General features: G+C 43.0%; 2 protein-coding genes across 3 annotated transcripts; one reads left to right on the top strand and one right to left on the bottom strand.

The window, feature by feature from the left end:
• Positions 1-688: 688 nt before the first annotated feature.
• Positions 689-7,185, top strand: LOC110491903 (mitogen-activated protein kinase 14A). Of its 2 annotated transcripts, none has more exons than XM_021565732.3 (12): positions 689-1,178; positions 1,806-1,935; positions 2,353-2,411; positions 3,329-3,440; positions 3,856-3,885; positions 3,992-4,039; positions 4,278-4,392; positions 4,545-4,616; positions 4,890-4,969; positions 5,146-5,224; positions 5,478-5,651; positions 5,846-7,185. In XM_021565732.3, the coding sequence occupies exons 1-12, from the start codon at positions 1,060-1,062 to the stop codon at positions 5,905-5,907; spliced, it is 1,080 nt and encodes a 359-aa protein (XP_021421407.2). In that variant the 5' UTR covers positions 689-1,059; the 3' UTR covers positions 5,908-7,185. The 2 variants fall into 2 exon arrangements, with proteins under 2 accessions (XP_021421407.2, XP_090058768.1); XM_090202642.1 differs by having other exon boundaries at positions 922-1,178; positions 1,825-1,935.
• Positions 7,186-10,228: 3,043 nt separating this feature from the next.
• krt5 (keratin 5) lies at positions 10,229-15,461 on the bottom strand. The gene is given in 8 exon segments (NM_001124352.1): positions 10,229-11,370; positions 11,497-11,558; positions 11,723-11,943; positions 12,069-12,194; positions 12,310-12,474; positions 12,587-12,743; positions 12,828-13,036; positions 14,804-15,461. Coding segments are annotated over 8 exon segments (1,779 nt in total). The 5' UTR covers positions 15,371-15,461; the 3' UTR covers positions 10,229-11,098.
• Between the last annotated feature and the right edge of the window lie 5,747 nt (positions 15,462-21,208).

Raw genomic sequence — 21,208 nt, 5'->3', positions numbered from 1 at the left:
CCATCGTTACGCACACCTGCCACCATCGTTACGCACACCTGCGCTTAATTATGGGACTCACCTGCACTCCATCATGTCATTTACCTCCCCTATATCTGTCACTTCCTCAGTTTCATTTCCGAGTCAGCATTGATGTTATGTTTCTCCTGTCCAGACGCTGTTCTTGTTATGTTTCATGTTTATTTATTATTAAATGCACGCCCTGTACTTGCTTCTCGTCTCCAAGCATCTGTCGCTGCAGAACCAATACAGACGGAGTGCCCTGCAGTATGCTTGCTTTATGCCCAATACATCTGTCCCTCACTCTGGCTGCTGGTCATTCAATCTGAGCATTCAAATGAGAAAATTTGAGCTAGCTTTGAACCATAAACTTGTTGTATTGACCAAAATTTTTGCCAGGATGGTCTAGGATGCCCATGTTCCACTAATGGTAAGAACAAGATAGATATCCCTTAGTAAATAATTTAATGGGGTCAGACAAAGGTGGAGGGTCTTATAACGTATCTATGGTTTTTACAGTAGCCTTCAAGTTATAATACACAGCAGATACTAGTTACAGTTTTTGATTGGTCCATGGTTGGTGGTACAGAAAACTTAGATTAATACCATACTGTAAATGTAATCTGTGTGACTGCTTTACTCTCTCGGCAATCTGTGCATGACTTTGACCTCTACAGAGACGTTTAGCAGGAACAAGAAGCACTATTAATACCAGATCTCACAAACCAACTCAATCCTGTTTTTTACACATCTGATCGAACAGAAGAGTAAGAGGAATTTGGCAGCTTTTTGCAGTATTTGGAATGGTGCTACAAAAAGAGCAGTAATATTTTAGGCTACTATACTAGTAGGCCTATGTATGAGTTTTATACAGAGCCTTCGACAGGTGAGTGTGTACACAGTGCAGTGAGAATGCCATTTACATCACGTGAGGTGGGGTGGGGTATCACAGTTGTAGGCTACCTCTGCTTACCTGTCATATCGAAACCTCAAGGCTATGAAAAATCACCAATAGGTACCACACTGGTTTGAACTAGATCGACACATTTTATTGACAAAATGGAATCGCCTGTGAAGACAGGTTTCCATAGACTGGAGATAAAGAAAACAACATGGGATGTTCCAGAGCAATATATCGCGCTGAAAGCAGTTGGCTCGGGCGCTTACGGGACAGTATGGTGAGTGAAGGGGCTTTGTGAAGGGGCAATTATTGGTAGCTTTCCTGGAATAACTTCTCGCCAAACCAGCATGCATTTTATATACTTTAAAATATAGAACACAAACAGAATAAGGGAACAACTTTACCTAAGCCTATAATTGTTTATTCATTTCTTATTAGTTACATACGCAAAATTATACAATATTGGATATTGTGTAATATCAGCTTGTTGTTCCATTTTTTTCCCATAACAAAAGACTCAGGACATTGCTAACAGAGGCACTATTGCCTCAATGAAATTAGCCAATTGAAGCAGGTCTCAAGATGAGACTAATTTTGCACTCCCAACCTGGAGCGAGCCCCATATTAACACATCTTGAAACCCAGTTTTACCTCTGCCAGATATCGGTAATATAGAATGAACACACCAGCGTCTGAAATGTTATTTGTAGTACTACTTATAATCATTCGTCAAACTGACATGAAAGCTACTCAAAGATTCTGTACGCTTTGATCTATACTGACTTGAAGTATTACTATTGGCATTGAGAGTAACCATTCTATATCCCCCTTGCCTACATTCTGTGACAGAATTCTTCCATCCAACACTAATGTTATTTGACTTTGAACTTGTTTTATTCATTAGTTCTGCTATTGACCAGCAGACTAAGGAGAAGGTGGCCATAAAGAAGCTCTATCGTCCCTTTCAGTCCCTAATCCACGCTCAACGGGCCTACCGTGAACTAAGACTGTTACGCCATATCCAGCACGACAATGTAAGTCTTTATTACCTACTATAATAGTGGACATCTGAGATACACTCCCCTGGACAGAGATTCCAGACACTCAAACATGAAAATCCATCACAATGCAGTAATTGTCATTCATTCCACTTCACATCAGGATAATTTGTAGTTTTAAACTAATCTGTATGTTGAATATCAGTCACCCAAAGACGTCCAGTTTTATTCCTTTGCCTCCTTCCTATGTGTATTTATGTTTGGTGGAGAGGAATAGCCCCTCTTATGGGCGAGTGTTTTCACTCAACATATTCACAGAGCACTTGTACTTCCTCAGGCCTACTTGTACTACTGGCAATGAATTAGTATTACTGCAATGTATATGTTTGTGTGGTCACTTTTTGTGGGAATAAGCTCTTCATTACTTTCCTTCTTCCTGTTGTTTTCCTTAAGGTGATCAGCCTCCTCAATGTCTTCACACCTGATTTCTCCCTGGAGAAATTCCAGACGTTGTAAGTGGGGAGCTGTGAACCACATTCCTCTGCCAGTTGTCACAGCTTGTTGAGACAGGCTGCTGAGAGTGTATCATGAAGTTTGAATTTGATCGTGCATGTGTGTGTACTTGTTTTCCTACATTATTAGGACCCCAATGTCCTAAAATTTCAACCGAATGTTCTGAATTTGTTCAAATGCTATTTTAAATTTAAGTATTAGGTTTTGGGATTAAGGTCAGGTTCAGGGTTTTTCAGGTTAAGTTTAGGGTTAGGTTAGGGTTAGATTTAGATTCAGGGTTAGGGGTTAGGGAAAATACGATTTTTAATTGTCGAACATTTTTACACTCCAAAAACAAAGCGGTGTGTGTGCAGGTTTATTCATGTTTGTTTGTGCTTACTTCGCCTTCGCTCCTTTGTATGTGCTTGTGTATGTGATATAATCTGTTAGCTGAGTTGAAACATATATTTTATGTCTGTGTATGATATTACCAGCATTTTTTGTTATGTAATCATTTTATACATTTATAATGCTTAGTTTGAGGAGAAAGCTTTAGTACATGACGTATTGTATCATTCCCTTTCCCTACTTTATTTCTCTGTCACAGTTACATGGTAACACTGTTTGCATCTGACTTCCCATCTCTCTTCTCCATGTTACAGTTACACGGTAACACTGTTTGTATCTGACTTCCCATCTCTCTCCTCCATGTCACAGTTACATGGTAACACTGTTTGTATCTGACTTCTCATCTCTCTCCTCCATGTTACAGTTACATGGTAACACTGTTTGTATCTGACTTCCCATCTCTCTCCTCCATGTTACAGTTACATGGTAACACTGTTTGTATCTGACTTCCCATCTCTCTCCTCCATGTTACAGTTACATGGTAACACTGTTTGTATCTGACTTCCCATCTCTCTCCTCCATGTTACAGTTACATGGTAATGCCCTTTGTGGCTCAGGACCTCGGTCGCATCATGAAGAGCAGGAGACTGACCGATCGCATCATCGTTTACCTCTTCTACCAGCTGCTACGTGGCCTGAAGGTGTTCACCACTACTAAGAAATCATTGTATTATATGGGGTGGCAGGTAGCCTAGCCGTCAGAGAGGGGTGCCAGCAAATGGATGGTTGCCATTTTGAATCCCCGATCTGTGAGGAAAAGGTTATCCATCTGGAAATGAGTTGGCAACCGAAGGTTTGCTGGTATCAAATCCTAGATGCCTTTGCCTGCCGTTGTGCCCTTGAGCAATGCACTTAAACCACCCCAAAACAACTGCTCCATAGGCGCCCAGTGTGGCAGACCCCTGCTCTGACCTCTCAACCTGTATATGCGTGTATCTTTCAGAAGGGATGGGATAAAGCGGAAGTCAAATTTTGGTTGGACCTTGATCTTAATCTTAAATCGTAATCTTATATTCACCTGAAGATAATGTTTCTTTACATTTTTCTATCCCTTAGTATATCCATTCTGCAGGGATCATCCATCGGGTTTGTATTAGGTTCTTATGAATATACTTGAAATACATTTCTAAGTACATTTGAGTGGCCAGATCATATAAGATCCTATGTTTGTTTTTTAAAATGTATTCTTCAGGACCTAAAACCTGGTAACCTTGCTGTGAATGAGAACTGTGAATTAAAGGTAAGTAAGAATTTGGCAACATTCTTTAATTATTAATTGTTTAATTATACTGAACCTTTTATTGTAAAACCTTCAGACAGTAAGATAAACATAATGTACTTGATTTAGGAAGATAACACACTGGTGTTTAATGACTACACATTATTGTTTGATTGTTGTGGTTACGTATTAGCCTCTCTTTTTATAAGCTTCAATTGACTTTTCTTTCACATTCCCTCGCTTTCTCTTTCTATCTCAGATCCTGGACTTTGGTCTAGCAAGACATGCAGAGAGTGAGATGACAGGATATGTGGTGACACGCTGGTACAGGTCACCAGAGGTCATCTTCAACTGGATGCACTATAGCCAATCAGGTGACCTATCACCAACACACAATGACTACCTTTTAATTTATTTGGGCTTCACATTCCATGCACTGCACTTCTGGGGTGATCTTACTTTTGTACTATTGGTTCAGCTGTAGCTCATGTGTTATTTATTCTGTGTGTGTCTGTCCCACTCTCAGTGGACTTGTGGTCTGCCGGCTGCATCCTGGCTGAGATGATGACAGGCCAGGTTCTTTTCCCAGGCAGTGACAGTATCCTTTCAAGTTTCCTCTTAACACCTGTATAACTCACTAAGTTTACATCAACACAAAAAACATATACTCTGTACCCCATTTCTTTGTATATTACTGATGTACGTATCATGTAGTTATCTCATGAATTAGTTATCATTCTGCAATTGCACAAGGGACAACACCAATCATGTAGCAGACTGTTCACTGATCAGTGCTCTAAGTATTTTGCTTGTAGTGGTTTCTACTGTCTGCCTTGTGTTTCCCTACACACTCCTTGACAATCCTGTTCAGGCATTGACCAGCTGAAGAAGATCCTCAACGTTACAGGAACACCACCATCCTCCCTGGTGCAGAAGATGCAGAGCAAAGATGTAGGCCTACTGTCATCTCAATCTAATGGCAACTGTTCAGCTCGCAACTTAACTATTCAATGTAGCTTGGTGTTGAAATCACAAGTATGCTCACTATGGTGGTAACTTGTAAGAAAAAGGAGATAATGTTGAAAAAATACAGTTGACAGTTGAACATTGTTGGTATTGTCTTGCAGGCTCGCTCATATGTACAGAGTCTCCCTATCCAAAAGAAGAAAAACTTCAAGGAGGTCTTTCCCTCCTTGCATGTAAACGGTGAGTTGGTCTATTATCACTGTGCTAATGTTACGTCCTGCATGGTGGTTATGAATATCTCAGTTTTCCTACTTTGTATCGAGAACAGTTGAGGGCTTGCTTGACTCTGTATTCCCTGCACCACTTCCTAATGCCTTCCTTTCACTGTGTAATACTTACTGTATCTCTCTCTCTCTCTCTCTCTCTCTCTCTCTCTCTCTCTCTCTCTCTCTCTCTCTCTCTCTCTCTGTGTTCTGTGTGTTCCTCTGTCCAGCTGTGAATCTGCTGGAGAACGTGCTGCTGCTGGACCCAGAGACCAGGATGACGGCTAAAGAGGGCCTCTCACACCCCTACCTGGCTGAGTTCCATGACCCAGAATCTGAACCCGACTCCCCGACGTACGACGACTCCTTTGAAAGCCTGAAGATTGACGTGGGAGAGTGGAGTAGTGAGTATATCTTCTTCTATGACTGATTACCTGGTTGCACATGTTGATGGCATTTATCCTGAATTTCTCACGGTTCTTGGAGACTTACAGTTAAAGTTCTGCAAAGTTTCCCTTTCAGGATATGAAATTCTGAAATACTATATGGTGTGATTCCTGTGATACAATTCTAAAATGCTTTGATTTTTCCTGTTAAGGTCTGATCCACATGGAGATTATGGCTTTCGACCCCAGTAACCCCAGTGCAACTGCATTGTAGTGGACAGACGCCACAGAGCACTGGCTCCCCCCAGTTTTTGAACCATGGAGTTTAGCATATGAACTGCATGACAAACGAGAATAACATATGTTATATAAAGTTTGCGTATCACATTTCACAACATGGTATATGACTTTATGAAATGTCATACTGTATGTCAGAATTTTTATGGATTCCTCATATTTAAAGGGAAGGTCATACACTCTTTAAAAAAGGTGCTATCTAGAACCTAAAAGGGTTCTTCGGCTGTCCCCATAGGAGAACCCTTTGAAGAAACCTTTTTGGTACAACAATTTCTGATAGAGGCCTCTAGTGGCTAAAAGGCTGTATTAGCATGGTCAGCGCCATTGAGTGCTTCCACCATTTTAATGTAGTCAACTGGGTGGGACTTTCAACATAATTGGCTGATCCCTCTTGGTGACCCGGTTGAAGCCATGTCCAACCGGGTCATCAGGAGGGATCAGCGAAGAAAATTTACTACATTCTGTCACAGACGCTATAATGGCACAGATACAAAAGTGAATCCTCTATCGGTCTCCTATGGTCGAACCCTATTGGGTTCCATGTAGTGCAGGCTTGTGCTCTTGGACGCCTGGAGTTGGAAGACAGAGAACAATGCAAAATGACTAGTCAGCCCTTCCCCCACTGAGGGCCCAAAATGTTTCTCTCTGTTACAGTATTCAGAGGACAGACTATTGGATGTGATATAATAATACTATAGTATCCATGTCCAGTATCTATCCGAAACGTGTTCACTGAGGATAACTGATGCTATATATATACACGTGTTTATGTATGTATGATCTCTGTGGTTACTTGTATCTGTATAGGGTAAACTCTAAATTACGCTCAGCGGTGCTATCGTCCTCTCAGGAATTATGTCTCATTTACAGTGGTCCAATCCGCTACACAAGCATTTAGATGTTGTGACATCCTGTGTAGATTGAGCCTTTGTGGTCAGGTTACACTGTAAACCTGGTATCGTTTGATTGGTCAATGGTGGTTGGTCTTGGGTTGAAAGGTTACACCTTCAGATGTTATAAATGGAATTACATGGCTTTGTTCTCTCTCTTATCCTGTTTCCAGCCATGGAGGACGGTTGTATGATCAATTCTAATTTCCTAGGCTTCTATTCTACTCTGGCCTAGTAAGCATCTCTTTGTACATGCTTTGTCTCGCAAGTTAACCTTAGGATCTATATGCCTAGAATTATGCTTTGTTAATGTCAGTATTGCCTTGTTTTTTTTTTACAAAGTTATTAAATAATACTTGCTTTGATATTCGCTTCTCATGACCATTCATTGATCTTAGTCTGCTAAATGGATAATACTTGACTGCACATGGTTCAACTGTTGTCTCTTGCATATTGCTAATCATCTTAACGGAGTCGGATAAACATGTGAGGTATTTATAATATGTGACCGACCAGCTCAAATGGGTCTTATAAAAGGATTCGCCCCAATTTTTGCCTAAAATGACATTCCCAAATCTAACTGTAGCCTGTAGCTGGCCATTAGATCTAATATGTTATATTCTCCTACATTCTCCTACATTCATTTCACATTTCCACAAACTTCAAAGTTTTTCCTTTCAAATGGTTTCAAGAATATGCATATCCTAGCTTCAGGTCCTGAGCTCAGGCAGTTAGATTGGGGTATGTCATTTTAGGCAAAAATTGAAAAAGAGGGGTGGATCCTTAAGAGGTTTTAAGAACAAATTCTTATTTACAAATACGGCCTACCCCGGCCAAACCCGAAAGACGCTGGGCCAATTGTGCGCCACCCTATGGGACTCCCAATCACAGCCAAATGTGAAACAGCCTGGAAGCCAGGGACTGTAGTGACGCCTCTTGCATTGAGATGCAGTGCCTTGGACCACTGCGCCACTCGGGAGCCCTGTAATGACAAACCTGTCCCTTACCGAGTCTGTAAAATCAACATGTTTCAAGCAGACCACCATACTCCCTGTGCCCCAAGAACGCCAAGGTAACCTTCGTAAATGACTACCGACCTGTAGCACTCAAGTCTGTCGTCATGAAGTGCTTTGAAAGGCTGGTCATGGCTCACATCAATACCATTATCCCAGAAACCCTAGACCCACACGAATTTGCATAGCACCCCAACAGACCCACAGACTCCAACACCATCACTAAGTTTGCCGTGGTAGGCCTGATCACCGACAACGATGAGACAGCCTATAGGGAGGAGGTCAAGAGACCTAGCAGTGTGGTGCCAGGACAACAACCTCTCCCTCAACATGATCAAGACAAAGGAGATGATTATGAACAGAATAAGGAGGACCGAACACGCCCCCATTCTCATCGAAAGGGCTGTAGATGAGCAGGTTGAGAGCTTCAAGTTCCTTGGTGTCCACATCACCAACAAACTATCATGGTCCAAACACACCAAGACAGTCTGGAAGAAGGCACGACAACGCCTATTCCCCCTCAGGAGACGGAAAAGACTTGTCATTGGTCCTCAGATACTCAAAAAGTTATACAGCTGCACCATCAAGAGCATCCTGACTGGTTGCATCACTGCCTGGTATGGCAACTGCTTGGCCTCCGACCGCAAGACACTACAGAAGCTAATGCGTATGCGTACGGCCCAGTACATCACTGGGGCCAAGCTTCCTGCCATGGTACCGGAGCGCAAAGTCTTTGTCCAAAAAGCTCCTTAATAGCTTTTACCCCCAAGCCATAAGACTCCTGAACAGCTAATCAAATGGCTACCCAGACTTATTTCACCCCCCCTTTTACGCTGCTGCTACTCTCTGGTTATTATCTATGCATAGTCACTTCAATAGCTCTACCTACATGTACATATTACCTGAATTACTCAACTAACCTGTGCCCCCGCACATTGACTCTGTACTGGTACCCCCTCTATTTAGCCACTGTTATTTTACTGCTGCTCTTTAATTATCTGTTGCTTAACACGTATTTGTAAGCTAGCATTTCACTATAAGGTTGTATTCGACGCATGTGACAAATACAATTGGATTTGATTTGTACTGTTCTATAGTAAACTCTAGTATTCTATAGTAAAATATATTATTTTTTCATGTGGGTAAAATGAAAGATTATGTTAGATACCAGAAAACAGAATCTGAAAGAATAATTACACATACTGTACAGTAGACGACACTGTTCAGTATAATATTATTACTGTATGCTGCACTCTATTCTCACTAGAGGGCAGCATAAGCCGAGGGATGTGTTTTTTTGAATGGGTTAGATAGGTCAAGTTTTCACTTCACTTGTGGTACGGTAGACATATGCATATCTTACATCAGTTAAAGTTGTCTGCCTGTAGCCTACCTGTCGAAATTTGAAGCAGATATAAGTATTTATATTATATATTGGTATTGTTACCCTGTAAGCAGTTTATGGACAAGGTATGACAGCATGAAGCACGGAAATGCTAATACAGGTACCATTGACTTGCATTGGATTTCTGACACAAATGCTAAAAAGGCAGCATTTGAAACAACTCCCAGGTAAACAAAACCAAATTATAGCATACCTTGTCCATAGACTGCTTACAGGGTAAGGGAAACAAATGTAATTTTGTAATTTGGGTGAACTATCCCTTTAATAACTTGGCGTTTCTCTATAGTTTATAGTGATGCTAGATCCCTTTACGTTGTGTCAGAGGCCTTAACGGTTATATATTATCTGGGTATGCACCGTGTAACAGCTTTTATCCATGGGCATTAAATAAATACAAGGTGTTGAGTCATAAGGATTACGTTTTTACGTTTACTTGCCAAAGTGGATTAAACTGTCAAGAAGGCATTTTACAGTGTTTGAGTTCATTCAAATTAAGTTAACTCTTTAAGAACATTTATACTGTTGTTGCTTTAAGTCATCCTATAAGCCCTGTCAGTAAAGTCATTGTTTCTCCTTCTTCTGATGGATACTCAACTGACAATTTGAATACTGTTGTTGCTTTAAGTAATCCTATCAGCCCTGTCAATAACGTCATTGTGTCTCATTCTTCTGAATGATACTCATCTGACCCCAAATCTAGAGCCATTTTCTACCCAATTGTCTGACCGTCTATGTAAATAGAACATATATATATATATATATATATATATGTTTTATTTATTTATTAACTAGGCAAGTCAGTTAAGAACAAATTCTTATTTACAAGGACAACCTACCGGGAAACAGTGGACCTACCGGGAAACAACAGATTTTACCATGTCAGCTCGGGGATTCAATCCAGCAGCCTTTTGGTTACTGGCCCAAAACTCTAACCACTAGGCTACCTGCCACCCCTATATACAGTCAGAAGAAAAATTTTCAACACAAGTATTTTATAAAACTCAGATTTATTCAGGATGTTTTGTTGATGACACATGATCAATTACATTCAATAAATCTGGGTGTACCAGTCATCCCTTTTTGATCAGAATGAAAAGAAAAACAGAACCAAACACTGTTTGCAAACCTCAGTGGAGAACCCATTGTCCCTAGGAAAGGGAGAATTAAGAGTTAATGCTAGATTGTTTACCCCAGAGAAAGGGGGTGCCACTTTAGTATAGCTGCTAAAGTTGATCTGGCATTCACCATAATGCACAGCAATATGGGGGCAGTGGAACACAGGGGGGAGTGGCATGTTGTACTGTCAGTTGTCTCAACATTTAGTGAACAACATGGCACCTGCCTGCCAGGCTCATTTGGAGACTGCCGCTATGTTGTGTGCGATGAGAAACTAGTGTTGCCTTATGAAGATGCACTGTCACAGCACCGCCAACCAATGTTGTGTCACCATGACAGGCACCATCCAGCAAGTTAAAGACAGGCTGACTGAAGAGGGAGTAGACGTAATTCTCTGCTTCCGGTTCTTACTATCACTGCCTCTATCTTTAAGGGCTATGTTCTGAATCTGTGAGGGACAGGATGCTGAAGAGGTAGCAGGAATAAAACACTGGAAACATTGGGATAAAAAAGATCTGTCAGCATTCAAAGTGCATCCTCTGATGTCATCCACTATTTCCTACCAGCCAGTAGCTATGGGGAATATGCAGCTAAGGAGGGGTCAGATTTAACAGCCCATCCTGAGTTATAGTGTAGATCAGTGGACGCTCTGTGCCTGCATGTGACAGGGGGAGTTTGTAGCTTGTTTTGGTTGTGGAGTGAGAGGAGAGGGGGAGGTGGGTACAGACATACAGACTCCTGTGTTTAGAAGCGTCTGGATGTGGAGGTCATGGAGGAGCGGGACATGGACACGCCGCCACCACCGCCGCTGCTCATGCCGAAGCCGCCACCACCACCGCTGCTCATGCCAAAGCCACCGCCGCCACCGCCGCCAAAGCCACCGCCGCCACCACCGCCGCTCATGCCAAAGCCACCGCCGCCACCACCGCTTCTCATGGACGTGCCACTGCCGCCGCCATATCCGAAGCCACCGCCACCTCCGCCGCCTCCGCTCATGCCGAATCCACCACCTCCACCTGGGAGAGAAAGATGGTAGGAGAAAAGTCAATACTTGGACTGATGATGGTGATGATCAGACATACAAGTATTATTTTATTTTTCTTGTCCAACTGAATTTAAATGCATATGTATGAAGTTCTTACCGCCACCACCACTGCTGCCGGAGGTTATGTGGATGGTTGCTGTTCCCCCTCCAGAGGTAATTCTTTGTAAAGATGTATAGATTAGTTGACATAATCTCTAAGCATGTACTATAGTGAAAGAGCTGACTGCATCTAGAAGATTTTCCATTTCTTGTGCCTTTACATTTCCTAGCCATGCATTTGTCTCTTGTTGTTTCACAATGTCTATATTTGATCCTGTGCTCACCTGTCCTCCTCTCCTTCCAGCAGTTTCCTGTAGGTTGCGATCTCAATGTCCAGGGCCAGCTTGACGTTCATCAGCTCCTGGTATTCACGCACTTGCCGGGCCATGTCCTGCTTGGCTCTCTGTAGGGCATCCTCTAGGTCTCTGATGCGGAGCTTGGCGTCCTTCACTGCCATCTCCCCGCGCTCCTCAGCCTCGGCGATCTGGCCTTCAAGGGTAGAACGCTACCAGGTAAAGAAAAGACAAGATCAGAAGTAAGATTGATGTTTTCACTTAATTGAATGTTAGTGTTGTGCCAGACCTGATGATATTTTGAATTGACCATCATTTGCCAGCATACTGTACATACCTGTCCTTTGACGTTTTCGATCTCGTTTTGGAGACGGCTGATCATGCGGTTCAGCTCGGCAATCTCTGACTTGGTGTTGCGCAGATCATCCCCATGTTGTCCTGCAGAGGACTGCATCTCCTCAAACTGAAGGATGAGAGGATTGGCACAGTCATTAGTCAGTCTGAAGCCTATGTATTATATTTTACTGCACCTCTCATTTATAGGAAATCCATAGAAATATACTTAAGTCTCCTCATACCTTCTGCTTGTACCATGACTCGGCCTCGGCTCTGCTGCGGTTGGCGATGTCCTCATACTGGGCGCGCACTTCAGCCACAATGGAGTCCATGTCCAGGTTACGGCTGTTGTCCATCTCCACCACCACTGAGGTGTCCTTAATCTGTCCCTGCAGTTCACTCAGCTCCTGGAGAGAGATGAGAGAGAAGGACGTCAGGAAAGCCATAATGTCGATGATTTTTTGTTCATATCACAGCGCTTCGAAAACTAAGCTGTTTGTGGTTTGACATGGCCCTCACCGCTTCATAGATGGCCCTGAGGAAGTTGATCTCATCCTGAAGGGCGTCGACCTTGGCCTCCAACTCAACCTTGTTCATGTAGGCACCATCAACATCCTTCTTGAGGAGGACAAACTCGTTCTCCACTGCAGCACGCTTGTTGATTTCATCTTCATATCTGGAAAAACAGATTACCAATGGTTACATGGGCCAGCATGTAGGACAGTTAGAACATCCATACAATGTCTTGTGTAAAACTTACTTGTTCTTGAAGTCCTCCACCAGACCCTGCATGTTTGTCAGCTCTCCTTCCATCTTGACCTTCTCTCCTCCCAGGCCGTCGAGCTGTCTGCGCAGGTTGGCAATGTAGGCCTCAAACATGGCATCAATGTTGGAGCGGGTGGTGGTCTGGTCCTGCAGGAGGCTCCACTTAGTCTCCAGCATCTTGTTCTGCTGTTCCAGGAAGCGTACCTGTGTGTAGAGAGAGAAATATAATAGTTACAACCAGGTGTCATATGTACTGCTAGAACCAGGTTGGCACACATCTTCCATTACGTTGAGAATTTAAATCGGGTTATGTCATTTTATGTCATATCCAGTTGTATCATGTGATGTTGCCTTGGCAACAGCTCCCTGGCAAGGTTTACTTGTGGATTTATGTAGTGGTTCAAGATTAGACTTACATTCACTGAGGTAATGAAAACGGTCTGCTTGAAGTTTTTATTGGGACTTTCTCAGACAGAGCTGGCATTCTCCCACACCTCTGTAAAAAAGTAGTGACTTGCACACACAGCCCTCCATAGCCTATTGTACTGAGCTGAGTCATTCCCTAAGGGCTGGGGCAGACATGAAGAGATCTATCCACTTAAAATAAAAGGTCAAATAAAATCAAATATATCTCGCTCTCAGAAGATACCTTCCATGTGAGGTACATGGGCGAGGCTGCACATCCCTGAGGCGGGAGGGAGATGTCTAAGCCTGCCACGCCTTAGCCCCCCTTATTCTAAGTAATAGCAAGTCCCAGCAGATATGGCTGGGTTTCCCTGTCTTAGCCTGAGGTGGAATCGCCTCTTAGTGAATGAACTTACCTGCTGCCATGCACTGTTATTATAAGGCATTCTGCAGAATTTGAGAATGACCTGCATTTAATGATTTGTGACTGTAACAGCAGCAAAATTAAGGGTTAATTGTTGTATTTTACCTTGCACAAGGTAAATACAATTTGTTTGCAGAAGAAGGCAAATGAGGTAATTGAATTGAATCTGTCCATTCATCCAAAATAAAAGCAGGTGTGGTTAGAGTCTATGTAAAGCTGACTGTGCAGTTTCACCAACAGTTTCTAACTCTCCCTTGAGAAAATGTTCACTATTGTCTATCGTGCTGTTGTCTGAAAGATGAAAGTGTTTAGGAAGAACCTTTAATTTAACACAACTTTCAGAAATATGGATAAAGTATATTATTAGCCATATCAGCTTCAACTTTGTGCAGGTGTGTGTCTGTGTCTCTGCAGGTTGTGAGGGAGAGATGGGAGAGAGGATAAACTCTCAGGTGCACCATCAGAGACATAGCATTCTATTGAAAGCCAGTCCCTTCCTGCTGCCATGGGAATGGGGCTATTATAACCCGATCCCTTCCCTCATGGTCATAAGATCCGCTTGGGCTATGGTTTCTCACTCCCACTCCCATACTCACAGAGCCAGGGCAATTACGGCCAAAGAAAACTACTCAACTGTCAGTTCCGATGCAACTCGCTGCACATTGGGACTTTGACCACCTGTGATAAGGTGATATGCCCCTGTTAATACATTCAGGTGGAGGATGCAGTCACTATATCATTCTGTGTTTTTTTTTCAGAGCCAGTTCTAACTGGATCCTATACGGTCCGGTTTTCCGGGGGCTGCGTTATCAGTGGCTGTGAAATATTTCATGAGCCCTACAGTAGCACACAAGAGACACAGCCTTGCAACTATTCAAGTGTGCTATTTGCAGCCAGTACCATAAAACAACATCCCAGCCATAAACTGCTATTGCAAAGTGTCCTTTTCCAGATACTTTGCAGTATCCCTTTGCAGTATCCCCTTTGCAGCATATCTGTACCCTGTTTATGCTGGCATATGGAAGATGAGGAGCAATGCAATATATTTTAATTTACTTGGACAGGCCCATAGTCATGGCATACTTGATATGTTTAACATCCTCTTAAATTGAAGGGCTTTAAGAGAATAAAGGTGTACTGACCTTGTCGATGAAGGAGGCAAAGCGGTTGTTGAGGCCCTTGATCTGATCTTTTTCATTGGTGCGGACGGTCTGTATGTTGGGGTCGATCTCCAGGTTGAGGGGGGCAAGCAGGCTTGAGTTGACTGTGACAGCTGTGATGGGGGGGAAGCCACCTCCGCCGCCACCACCTCCCATGCCGAAGCCTGCACCTCCACCGAAGCCTCCACCACCGCCACCCAGGCCAAAGCCTCCACCGCCGCCACCAAGGCCGAAGCCTCCACCGCCGCCACCCATACCAAAGCCTCCACCGCCGCCGCCGCCGCCGCCGCCCATGCCTCCACCGCTGCTCATATAGCTGAAGCTGGAGCCTCCTCCACTTCCACCACCGCCCATGCCGAAGCCGCCCCCACCACCGCCTCCGGAGCGTCTAACTGATGAGCTGCTCATACGGCTGGAGCCCATAGGGGCTGCTGAGGAGGAGAAGCTTGAGAAGCTCTTCCTCACAGTGCCGCCACCACCGCCACCGGAGCTGAATCCTCCGCCAGAGCTGAAGCCTCCGCTCATGCTGCCACTGCTTCTGTAACTCATGGTTGCAGCTTTTCTGATCCTCTGATGGGAGTAAAAGAAAAGGAGAGAGAGAGAGACAGAGAGGATTGGTGAAGCAGGTGCGCTTACTAAGAGGAAGGTCAAGCCCCTCTGAGTGACTCCTCTCTGGTGGCAGATGGCTTATATCTACCTGTCTGGTACAGGGCTCCTCCCCAGCATCGGCCTGCCTCCTAGCTGTCGCACCTGGAGACTGAAGGGTTGGAGTGATCGAGCTCGTCAGACAGGTATCCGTGCCAGACCCCGTAAACTGATCAGGCTCCGGCACACCCAGGTGCAAACACAGAGGAATGGCAGAAGGACCCCAGGGTAGAGGCGGGGAAAGCAAAACTGACAAACCCATTCAGTTAGTGCTGGGGAGAGAGCGGACGAGGTTGCTCAGAGTCATTACTGTCTCATGTGTACTGAAGACTAAATGTTCATCACATAGTTTAATCTGGATTTTTAGCACAGGAGGTTGGTAGCACAGACTAATATCTGCATGGCACAGGAGGTTGGTAGCACCTTAATTGGGCAGAAAAGTCTTGTGGTAATGGTTGGAGCGGAATTGGTGGAATGGTAACAACTACACTACTGTTCAAAAGTTTGGGGTCACTTAAAAATGTATTTGTTTTTGAAAGAAAAGCATTTTTTTTGTCCATTAAAATAACATCAAGTTGATCAGAAATACAGTGTAGACATTGTTAATGTTGTAAATGACTATTGTAGCTGGAAACGGATGATTTTTTAATGGAATATCTACATAGGCGTACAGAGGCCCATTATCAGCAACCATCACTCCTGTGTTCTAATGGCACATTGTGTTAGCTAATCCAAGTTTCTAATTTTAAAAGGATAATTGATCATTAGAAAACCCTTTTGAAATTCTGTTAGCACAGCTGAAAACTGTTGTTCTGATTAAAGAAGCAATTAAACTGGCCTTCTTTAGATTTGTTGAGTATCTGAAGCGTCGACATTTGTGGGTTCGATTACAGGCTCAAAATGGCCAGAAACAAAGACCTTTCTTCTGAAACTCGCCAGTCTATTCTTGTTCTGAGAAATGAAGGCTAATCCATGTGAGAAATTGCCAAGAAACGGAAGATCTCGTACAACGCTGTGTACTACTCCCTTCACAGAACAGGGCAAACTGGCTCTAACCAGAATAGACAGAGGAGTGGGAAGCCCCGGTGCACAACTGAGCAAGAGGATAAGTACATTAGAGTGTCTAGTTTGAGAAACAGATGCCTCACAAGTCCTCAACTGGCAGCTTCATTAAATAGTACCTGCAAAACACCATTCTCAACGTCAACAATGAAAATGCGACTCCGGGATGCTGGTCTTCTAGGCAGAGTTGCAAAGAAATAGACATCTCAGACTGGCCAATAAAAAGAAAAGATTAAGATGGGCAAAAGAACACAGACACTGGACAGAGGAACTCTGCCTAGAAGGCCAGCATCCCGGAGTCGCCTCTTCACTGTTGACGTTGAGACTGGTGTTTGCGTGTACTATTTTATGAAGCTGCAAGTTGAGGACTTGTGAGGCGTCTGCTGTACACAGCGCTGTACGAGATCTTCAGTTTCTTGGCAGTATCTCGCATGGAATAGCCTTTATTTCTCAGATCAAGACTGACGAATTTCAGAAGAAAGGTCTTTGTTTCTGCCATTTTGAACCTGTAATTGAACACACAAATGCTGATGCTCCAGAAACTTAACTTGTCTAAAGAAGGCCAATTTAATTGCTTCTTTAATCAGAACAACAGTTTTCAGCTGTGCTAACATAAAGGGTTTTCTATTGATCAGTTAGCATTTAAAAGTTATGAACTTGGATTAGCTAACACAACGTGCCATTGGAACACAGGAGTGATGGTTGCTGATAATGGGCCTCTGTACGCCTGTGTAGATATTCCATAAAAAAATCAGTTTCCAGCTACAATAGTCATTTACAACATTAACAATGTCTACACTGTATTTCTGATCAATTTGATGTTATTTTAATGGACAAAAAAATGTGCTTTTCTTTCAAAAACAAAGACATTTCTAAGTGACCCCAAACTTTTGAATGGTAGTGACATTCAAACACATGGTTTCCACATGGCTCCGTTCCGAAATTGTTATCAGCCATCCTCCCCTCAGCAGCCTCCAATGCTACATGGACGGTATAGTATAGCATAGCGTACTGGTTGCTGGAAATGTTGAGTGAGTAACATTTTCTGAAGACTGTACCACGCCTAACCTCTCACCAGAAGAGGCTATCATCTTTCTCATCTCAGCAGAGACTAGGGCTGTCTGGAAAAACAAACACATCTCTGTTCTCTGCTCAATGTTTCACTCATGGACACAGACTGGACTGAGTCATCCTGGAGACTGGATTGGCCATCTTTTTGCCTGAGAATAGTTTGATGTTTTGTTGACATTTATTGGTGTTGGTTAGGGTCTAAGACACTTTTATTACATATATACAGATTGATACATCCACAATTATCACGTGGGTTATATTTCTGCAGCACTATCCTTAGGGTTCTTCCTACCTCATAGTGGCGTGACAGAGATACGTTGACACTACATTCTGATCAACACGTTCTGTAGGTGGCGTTGCAGCACAGGGGGTAATGCTGCCTCTGTCTCAACCTCTCTCCTGTATGTTTTCTGTCTTGTGGTTGCGGAGAGTTGATCTAGGGCTACTCTTGATCTTGGTTGAGGGGACGACGAAAGGTTGAAAAAGAGCTAGACTGTGGAATGGCAGTGGAGATACGCAGGGGATGCAGAAAAGCCATAGAAGAAGTTATACATCTAGGATTGATTGTAGGCCTTGTGTTGCTATAGTTACCCTGTCAAGTCAAAACATGGTGAGCTCAGGGCTGTCGGTACACACACTGTAAGTGATCTCATCCACAGAGAGAACCAGCACAGGGAGATAAAGCACAGAGAAAGATATTTACTATGGGTTGAGTTGTTGGTGCTTTGAAAGGACGCTGCTTTTGGCACCGTCTACTGCAAATTTGACAGTGTTATAATAACAGAAATATCAAGGCTATGATTCATTTTTGTCCCGACAAGTAGCATCATGTATGAATCTGGTTTGCTAATTGGCTCATCATCTCTTGGTGAAAGGCATAGGAGAGAAGCTGAGGTGGGGACAGGTGGTAGTAAGCCCTAATCCTTTCAGTCATAATCTATGGCATTGGCTGTGTTATGTGTGTTGGCCTGTTACTGCATGGGCTGCCAGGGGGAAGCATACCACTTACCGCTTTGATGCTAAAAGATGCCAACATCCTGAAAAGTGTTTTTGCGATCACACTGTATCCAACATTCAGTGGTTTATTATTTTACTGTAAATGGTCCTATACCTTAAAGGCTATTTCAAGTTTATTATTCAAAAACGGAACTATTTCATTGACAGTTTAGAAGAAAAGACAGCGGTAGTAAAAATTAGAAAAAAAGTACCTGTTAAGACTTATTCAAATAACCACCAAATACTTGTTCAGACTTGGCACAGGCAGATACATCCCTCTCTCCGTAGTACACCTAAAATGTCTGCAGGGTGCAGGTGTATTTCACCCAAATGGAAGGTACACACTCAACACGCCATCACACACACAAACACACACACATAGGGCTTCTAAGAACATTTTATTCCCAAACATGGTAATGTCAGAAAAAGGAAACCTGATATCGGAGACATTGTCAATGCCATATCAATTTAAAGGTCTGCATGGTCTTTACAGTATGGTTGTAAGCAAATGTACCTCATGCAAATACAGTACTGTATATGAATGCTCATACACAAGAGCTAACACTCAATATGATCTGCTGGTTCAGTAATCTAAACCTAGAGAGCAAGAACAGGCTGGGTAATATTGTGAAACTAGGTAGCAGGATCATTGGTATGAATTTACTCACCTGTATCAGACACCTGTCATACGTAAGGTGCAATCCATTTAGCAGGATCCTAGCATCCCCTGTTTGATGAATTTTCGTTGGTTCCCTGAGTGCAGATACAGGTCTAAACTCTAGTTCAGGGATCACCAATTAGATTCAGCCACAGGCCAATTCTTTCTTCAGCGGATGGGGGGGGGGGGGGGCAGGAACATAATTGCTAATAATTTGTGTTTCTGCAAATTGACTGCAAAAAGATCAAACAAATATAACATTTGACTAAAACTTAATAATTTAAAAACCTTGCTTACATTTGTTGTGTATGATCACATGCACTGTGTGTACAAAACATTAGGACCACCTGCTCTTTCCATGACCTACTGTACATACAGTACATGGCGTGACACCCATGGGGATAATAAAGAGACTACGACTCTTGTGTGACTATGGACTGACCAGGTAAATCCAGGTGAAAGCTATGATCCCTTATTGATGTCACTTGTTAAATCCACTTCAGTCAGTGTAGATGAAGGGGAGCAGACAGGTTAAAGGATTTTTAAGCCTTGAGACAATTGAGACATTTATTGTGTATGTGCGCCATTCAGAGAATGAATGGGCAAGACCGAGATTTAAGTGCCTTTGAACGGGGTATGGTAGTGAGTTCTAGGCGCACCGGTTTAAGTGTGTATTAAGAATGGTCCACCACCCAAAGGATATCCAGCCAACGTGACACAACTATGGCAAGTATGGGCCATTCCATAATGTGGAATGCTTTCGCTACCTTGAAAGAGTCCATGCCCCGAAGAATTGAAGCTGTTCTGACGGAAAAAGTGGGTGCAACTGAATATTAGAGATTCCTAATCCTAATGTTTTGTACACTCAATGACTATCTCTCTATTATGCGTGAGAACACCTTGGAATAGATTTCCAAAATGTAAATCGCTTGGAATTGATTTGCTGGTATGTTTATCTTTTATGTCCAACAACAAAACATTTATTAAATTTGAAGGCACAGTCATGCCGAAACGTTGGTGATTTACCCAATAAATTACTGGTGGTTTATTTATTGTGTGTGACTCTTAATCTTTTAGAGCTTATAGTTTATTTGCCGTTAGTCAGCACCTCTATATAAAATAATTGTCTCTGTGTGTGCGCCAGAAAACTTGGGGGGCCAGTTGGGGAATCCTGCTCTACTTCATCCCAGCTGCTATCAGCTTTCTCAATAAGCTGTAGTACTGTACTGTTAAGGTACAGACTAACTCTCTTTTCATGTCTAGTTTAGATGTCTACTTTCTGTGTACGTATCGTTGTATATATTGTTTTGTTTTTGTGTCTATTGTTTTTACTATGTCCGGCAAAATTAATTACCCCATTGTCACGGTTGTTAGAATGGACCGACCAAGGCACAGCGTGATTTGAGTTCCACATCTTTATTAAAAGTGAAACTTCTCAACAAACACACACACACACACACACACACACACACACACACACACACACACACACACACACACACACACACACACACACACACACACACACACACACACACACACACACACACACACACACACACACACACACACACACACACACACACACACACACACAACGTAGTTCAACAAGCACATACACAAACAATATCCCACAAAGCAGGTGGGAGAAAGGGCTTCCTAAATATGATCCCCAATTAGAGGCAACGATTACCAGCTGCCTCTAATTGGGAACCATACAAATCACCAACATAGAAAATAAAGGACTAGAACACCCCCTAGTCACGCTCTGACCTAGAGGGCCCTCTATGGTCAGGGCGTGACGCCCATGGGGATAATAAAGAGACTATGACTCTTGTGTGACTTTACTGTTGACTTGAGTTGCATTGCTGAGAAGATGCAATGTTGTACAGCTACTAGATGATCTTATCTGATCTTCTCAGATATGACATGTGACATTTCAGCTTGCCTGTTGG

The sequence above is a fragment of the Oncorhynchus mykiss genome, chromosome 16 (assembly GCF_057628025.1).
Source record: "Oncorhynchus mykiss isolate SJ-2025 chromosome 16, ASM5762802v1, whole genome shotgun sequence".
NCBI classification, from domain to species: Eukaryota; Metazoa; Chordata; class Actinopteri; order Salmoniformes; family Salmonidae; genus Oncorhynchus; species Oncorhynchus mykiss.
This window is presented reverse-complemented; position numbering and strand designations above follow the sequence as displayed.

Excerpts from the sequence above, each read along its gene's own strand:
- LOC110491903 (XM_021565732.3), top strand. The coding sequence starts at position 1,060 with ATGGAATCGCCTGTGAAGACAGGTTTCCATAGACTGGAGATAAAGAAA. Across the intron at positions 1,936-2,352 it reads GCCATATCCAGCACGACAAT|GTGATCAGCCTCCTCAATGT; the intron begins GTAAGTCTTTAT and ends GTTTTCCTTAAG. Across the intron at positions 5,652-5,845 it reads TGACGTGGGAGAGTGGAGTA|GTCTGATCCACATGGAGATT; the intron begins GTGAGTATATCT and ends TTTCCTGTTAAG.